Genomic DNA, 7,301 nt, shown 5'->3' with positions numbered 1-7,301 from the left:
GGCCTGGACAACGGCTTCCCAGAATACAGATCAAATCACAGAACACTTCTCAAAGTGAGCCCCCAAAACAAAGCCTCACATCAGGGCTTATATAGCCTTCTCCTGGCTCAGAGAATGTAACAACCTTATTGACCCACTGGCCAATCAAAAAGTATCTACTGAAAAACAAGCCTCCCATCCCAGGCTTCAGGTGCACTTTAGCCTAGGGGCAGGGAAGATCTTCCAAATTTGCATTCCCATTACACCCACATCCACGTTCGCGGGGGAATGGGAGGAAGTGACTTCTCATATCTCTTCTTTTGTGGCTAAGCTTAATATGTCATTTTCAGACCATTCCTTAACTAAAGCTGTCATTTTTTTTATCTGAACTATTTGGAGGGGAGGGGGGAGAGTAAGGGTGGGAGTGAAGGTGGACTGTGTTTTATATACTTGATTAAGTTGAAAGCCCTGAGCTGTAGCATCAAATAGTGCCCAGCAGAGTTCACTGTACAACTGAGTGTACCAGCTGGTCCTGAGAAAGGGAAATTCTCTGATCCTCAGCTTCAAAGCAAAGTTCACTCATAAAATCAATGTGGCATACTTGATAAAGCATTGGACTTGGACTCAAGGAAATTCTACCTCATTTCAAATACTGCCTCTTATATTTATTTGACCTTTAGCTAATTTGATCCTTGAGAAGTCTATTCAGCTCAGTCTCAGTTTCCTCATCTATAAAACTGGGATAATAATACCATTAGCATTTTTCTTTCAAGGTACATTTAAAGTCAAATGTTATAATGTATTTAATATGTTTGGAAACTTGAAAGTGCTATATAAATGCCTACTGTTTTATTATAACATTTCAGAGAAGCATTTGTGTTATTTTAAAAAATAATTCTCAATTTAACAAATACCAAATAAAATGAGCATTTCCCTATACACAGTAGAATAGAAGAGAATGTACATAAAACTACAAATATTCAATATGCAGCGCCTTGATTTTATTTAAAAGTACATAGGTTCACTATGTAACTTTCAAAACCTCCCTGCTTGTCTGTGACTCCTTTTGTCCGTTTTTGTCTCTGCTATGCATTAAAAAAATGCTTCAACAAACCTTCCTTTTTTTTTTTTGGCAGCTCTATTCTTATTCCCCTCTCCTACCCTCTGTTGAAAGAAAAGAAAAACAAAACTCTTGTAGAAAATAGACATAGTTAAGAAGAACAGATGTCCATATTGTCAGTGGCCAAAAAGATGTCTCATTCTATATCTTGGATCACCCCTCTGTTAAAAGGCATGCCTCTTCATCAGTACTCTAGAATCATGGTTGGGCATTGCGTTGATCAGAGTTCTTAAATTTTTTTAAGTTATGTTTTTATTATCATGATTTTTATATTGTTGATGTATAAGTTGTTCTGGCTCTGCTCACTTCACTCAGCATCAATTCATACAAGTCTTCCCAGGTTTCTCTGAAACCATCCCTTTTGTCATTTCTTGTATGATATTTTATTATATTCATGTGCCATTATTTGTTCAGCTATTATCCAGTAAGTGGGTACATCTTTATTCTAATGTTCTCATAATTATCTAAAAGGGAATAGAAATAAATGCATTGCAATGATGGCTATAACCTTAATTAAACTGTATAATTAATTACTGTACAAATAGTACAACTACAATAATGTATGTAAAGTTCTGGTAAACTTTAAGGTACTTTATAAGTGCCCACTTTTATTAGTATAACATTCCAGATAAGCATCTAATATGTTCTTCTATATTTTTAATTCTTAATCTAACAAACACCAAATTTTCATAATAAAATGAGGACCATTACAACACATAGAATCTGAGTGTCTAAGTTGGTGGTCTATGGAAAAGACTGCCCTCCCTCCCCAAAAGATGGCTATTTACTTTAGGCCTTATTGAGTTCATGAAGTGAATGCAGTGGTAATGTTTTTCCTAGTATTACAGATATTTCTTCCTTTTTTCCATCTAGAAATCCTATTTTGGGGAATCTGAGTCTACTTGATTATGTTCCAATCAGCCACTTCTGGGATCAGAGTGAGCCAAGACTTTTTATATGTGAAGCAGTCCAGGAAGCTATTACTCCCCATCAACAGCCTGCTGAAAAGAAACAGTCACCCTTGGAGAATTCTAGCAGCACGGTACTCCTCTTTCCTGTTTTGTTGACTTAGTCTTGCGAGGAACTAGTGTCATTTGATAATGTGGTTTGTGAATGTGAAAGTAGGCAGCCTGGGAAGTGTTAATGATTATTAGAGTGATAAAGATAAATTTATTTGTGGCATTCTGAATTCGCCATGACAAAGACAGTAAAGATTGGAAGGTGTTGGTTGTAAAGATTAAATTGAAAGATGACCAAAGCATTGATAAAGGGTTTATAGATGTGAACCATCATCTCACCAGCATTTTTCTTGCTCCTCATCACCTATTTTCCTACTGATTGACTTGACCCTGCAAACAGCTTCAAAAGGGAAGAAACTAGAGTATAACTAACATTCGCTAATTTGTGACAGGCAATAAAGACACACACACAAATTAGGACATCCTACTTTATTTGCCTGAAGCTTGAAAGAGGCAGATTTGAGGAAAATAAATGGAATTACTAATTTATACAATGGGCACTAAACTAATATGACTCATCACTATTTGAAGCTATAAGTAAAGACCAGCAAAGATGGTCCAATTATCTCACAGTCTTACACATCTTGCCCCTTCCATCATCTAGAGCATGGCAGAACCCAGAAATAAGCAGAAATTTAAAAAACCCCAGCAAAACCCATGCAGTTTATTCCTTAAGTGAGAAAATCAGACATGTTTTCAAAGCCTCTTAAAAATACCAATGAAAAGTCTTACCATAGCTTCCAAAAATGATTTGGGTCAATTTATAGATGACAAATCATACCCTTCCACAAAAAAATATATTTGTATTTGAAAGATTCTGGTTTCAAAGATGAGCAATAGATTGTTACATTGGTTGTGCCATCCATTGACCCAATAGGGAAGTCCTTACATAATGTAATCTCAGACTTCATACTGATATATTGTTTTCCTGTGTGATAGGAAGTGGCAAGGGTTCTTTTTTAATTTTTTTAATTTTTGCTTTTTTTTTTTTGAGGGTGGAGGGCAGGGCAATTGGGGTTAAGTGACTTGCCCAAGGTCACATGGCTAGTAAGTGTTAAATGTCTGAGGTTGGACTTGAACTCAGGTTCTCCTGACTCTAGGGCTAGTGCTCTATTCAATTTGCCACCTAGCCACCCCTAGGGTTCTTTTTTATGTTTTAATGGTTTGACTAATGATTCAAATCCCATTCTTTTAAAAAAAATAATGTCCTTTTTCAATTTTCTTTTACTGAGAATTTCTCACCTGAATGGCTTCTTAAAATTTCAGGAATTGTTAGCTGTCACAGAAATAGTTTTGTGTTACATATTAGGTTGTATAAATCTTGTAGAACTTTTTGTTTTTTACATGGTTAGAAGGGTCCTTGGTGGTCAACTGATCTAACTAATCCTATTATTTTATTTTTTTAATCATTTTTTTAATCAACAATATCCTGCCTACAACCTTCAATTGAGAAAGAAGGAAAAACAAAACAAGTCAAGCAAAAAAAAATTCCAGCATTGTTCATGTCCAAAAACAGTCTTAATCTGCACTCTGAGTCCATCACCTCTCTTTCAGGAGGTGGCTAGTATGCTTCGTTATGAGTGCTCTGGAATCATTGTTGGTCATTGTGAAGACTTAAGTCTTTCAGAGTTTTGTTTTTACTACATTGTCTTTATACAAATTGTTCTTCTAGTTCTGCTCACTTCACTTTGTATCAGTTCATGAGCATCTTCCCAGCTTCTCTAAAATCATCCCTGTCATCATGTCTTATAGTATGATAGTATTCCATCACATTTCATAGCCATTCTCTAATTGATGGGAACTTACTCAGGTTCCAATGCTTTACCAGCACAACAAAGCTTATGTAAATATTTTTGCATATCCTTAGTTAAGACTTTGTTTTGCTTAGGACTAATGCCTTACTTAATTTACCTTACTGTCCTGTGTTGAGTGACATGCATTTCCATACCTAACTGTGAGTGTGTATATTCTTCCCTCCTTTGGACTGTCAGATGAGAGTGAGGTCCAAGGTCAGCTGTTCACTCACCCATTCTTCCATGTTTGTATAGACATACTTGTGAATCTCATTTATGTGAGACAATTTTCCCCATCTCTTTTATGCCCCCTTTTTTACCTCTTCCATTCTTCTTTTATGATCATCAAAACATAAGAGAACCACTCCCAGATCTTCTATTTAGACTCCCTCTGTGACCTTTGATAGGGTTCTGAGGGAGTACATGTATCATCTCCCCATGTTATAATGTAAACAGTTTTTCCTTGTTTAGCCCTTTACCTTTGTCCATTCATATTTATGTATCTCTTGACTTCTGTGTTTGCACTTCAAAGTTTCTATTCAGCTCTGGTCTTTACATCAGAAATACCTAGTCCTCTGTTTAATTAATTTTTCCCCCTGTAGGATTATACTTAGTTTTGCTGGGTAAGTTATTTTTGGTTGTAAGCCTGTATCCTTTGCCTTCTAGAATATCATATTCTTAGCTCTCTATTCCTTTATAGTAGTGGCTGCTAAATCCGGTGCAGTCCTGACTGTAGCTGCTCAGTTCTTAAATCTTTTCTTTCTTTGTCTTAGGCTGCTTGTGTAGTATTTTTACTTTGACCTTGAATTTCTAAATTTTGGCTATAATGTCCCTAGCAGTTTTTATTTTGGGATTTCTTTCACGAAGACAGCAGTGGATTCTTTCTATTTCTGCTTTACCTTCTGGTTCTAAGAGATCTGGGCAGTTTTCCCTAAAGAGTTTTTTAAATATGATGTCTAGGCTCTTTATTTGGTCATGGCTTTCAGGTAGCCCAGTGATTCTTAAATAATCTTTCTTCAATCTCTTTTCTAGGTCAGTTGTTTTTGCTATGAGATACTTTACATTTTCTTTTATTTTTTTCAGTCTTTTGACTTTGTTTTAATATTACTTGTTGTCTTGGAGTCATAATCATCTCTTTGGGCTATTCCAATTTTCAAGGAGTTTGTTGCTTAGGCAAGGTTTTGTGTCTCTTGTTCCAGGGTGTTAAATACTTCTTCAATTCTTTCTTACATGGCTTTCATCTCTTTTCAAGATTTATTTATCACAATATTTTAAACTCTTAGGAATTCTAATTGAATTGTTCCCAAGCTGTGTTTATCTTGTAGTATTTATATGTGGATCTTTTGAAGTCATTTTCTTCTTCTGGGTTTATGTCTTGAGCATTCCTGTCACCATAATAGTTCTTTATGGTGAGATTCTTTTTTTATTTGCTCATTTTTCCACCCTACTTTCTGACTTTAGATTTTATGTTAGGGTCAGACTCCACTTTTTTGAAGGAAATGTTGGAGCTTAGCTTGTGTCCTCTAGGGTCTTGCTGCTGTTTTCTTAGAGCATTAAATGTTGTGTTATTCCAGAATCTCAGGGATTAGTCAAACTGAAGATCTGCAAGTTAGACTTCAAAATAGTCTAGTCCTAGCAAAGTCTGATCCCTGACCTTTTGATCTGAACTCTGTAAGTTCCTGACCTGGATTTTAGTTTGAGCAACACACCTGTGAGCTTGTTCCTAGACTCAGCTACTAGGAGTCAGTTGGAAAGCTGTGCTGGTTCAGAATCAAAGAATTGAAGGCTTCCCTTTATTCTGTACCGACCTGCTTATTCCACTGAAGGCTTCAGACTGGGATAGGAACTAGAACTAAGACACCATTCACCTCCTGAGGTCAGAGTCATATGATTGTAGTTTGCTTCTGAAATTGCTTATTGCTAAATATACAGTTCAAGGCCTGCAACTGCTTCTCACTCTGGAACGCTACTTCTAGGTAGAGGTCCCTTTCTCCTTCAGTCCTAGATCTATGACCCAGTATTGGGTAGTAGGAAATAAAACTGCCAGTTGTCATTCTGCACAAATTTAGGCCTCTCTGTCTTGTGTCTGTAACCTTTTTTCCCTGGGACACCACTCTCCCTGAATGCTGCTATTATTGACTAAACCCATACCTAAGAGTTCTCATGACCCTTTTGCTGAGATCTCCCTATGAAGACTAAAGAATATTTTCTAGATCTGTTTTGAGGAGTTGTGGTGTAAAGGTCAGCCATGCTGCTTCCTGCTACTTTATCATTTTGGCTTCACCTTGGCAATGGTTCTTAAAAAGATGAATTTGAGAAGAGTAGGTAAACCTGACATACTGCACATGGAAAAAAAATCCATGATGGAAGCATATAATTTCATTTTTTCCAATTACATAAAAAGATAATTTTTAACATTTTTTTTAAATTTTGAGTTCCAAATTTTCTCCCCTGCTCCCTACCTTTTCTCTTCCCTAAGATTGTGAGCAATTTGATATAGGTCATGCATGTGTAATCATGTAAAACATCTTGGAAATATGTAATTTTAAATGTGCTTAAGGACTGACTTTCAAGATGTCTCCAATAGTAGATTTCCAAAAAATGCAAAAGACTAAAAGGTGGTACTTTTATTATTTTTTAAGTGACTGAAGACATTAGCACGTGACCCATGTCTCTACTTTCTGACCTCCGTAATATTTTAATAAGAATGGACATCAAAGGTATCCTTGATAAAAAAGAGAAGGCAACAGCAACTCATTTACTTCCAGCAGTCTACATCCTCAGTTGTATGATTCCCTGAGACTCTATTTCCCATGGAGTCAATCACTCAATAAATATTTACTGAGTGCCTACCATGTGTTGGCACTGTGCTAAGTGCTGGGGATATGAAGAAAGGCAAAAGTCAGTCCTTGCCCTCAAGGAGCTCCAAGTTTAGTGGGGAGAGAACATGCAAACGACTATGGACAAACCACATAGACACAGGAACACACGCACGAAGTAATCAACAGGCGGGAGGCACTGGGATTAACTGGTATTGGGAAAGACTTTCTGTAGAAGGCAGGCTTTCCACTGGGACTTGAAGGAAGTCAGGAGACAGAGATGGGGAAGGAGAACATTCTGAAGATTGGAAACTACCAGTGAAAGTGCCCAGAGTCAGGACATGGAATGTCTTAGGAGAAGAACAGTCAGGAAGCCAGTATCATTGCTTCAAAACGATTGTGGGGTATATGAGAAGACTGGAAAGGTGGGAGGTGAGGCCCTGAGTCATAAAGGACTTTGAATGCCAAACAGGATTTTGTATTTGATACTGGAGGTATGATAGGGATCCACTGGAGTTTATTGAATAGGGAGATGACATGATCAGGTCACTTGTCACAGCTGTGTGGAAGA

The 7,301-nt window shown here is 36.9% G+C and overlaps 1 protein-coding gene across 2 annotated transcripts in view; it reads left to right on the top strand.

The window, feature by feature from the left end:
- The window catches only part of IFT140 (intraflagellar transport 140), a 179,590-nt gene that overhangs the window by 79,016 nt on the left and 93,273 nt on the right, over window positions 1-7,301 (top strand). For both annotated transcript variants that reach the window (XM_069108847.1, XM_069108852.1), the window contains one exon: window positions 1,973-2,141. In XM_069108847.1, the coding sequence (XP_068964948.1) occupies window positions 1,973-2,141 (169 nt within the window). The remainder of the gene's footprint in view (window positions 1-1,972; window positions 2,142-7,301) is intronic.

This window comes from Petaurus breviceps, unplaced genomic scaffold, assembly GCF_028583685.1.
Source record: "Petaurus breviceps papuanus isolate PSGF00001 unplaced genomic scaffold, PetGlider_PUasm1.0 138, whole genome shotgun sequence".
In the NCBI taxonomy this organism is placed as follows: Eukaryota; Metazoa; Chordata; class Mammalia; order Diprotodontia; family Petauridae; genus Petaurus; species Petaurus breviceps.
Note: the sequence above shows the minus strand (reverse complement) of the source record. Positions and strands in the feature narration are given on the sequence as shown.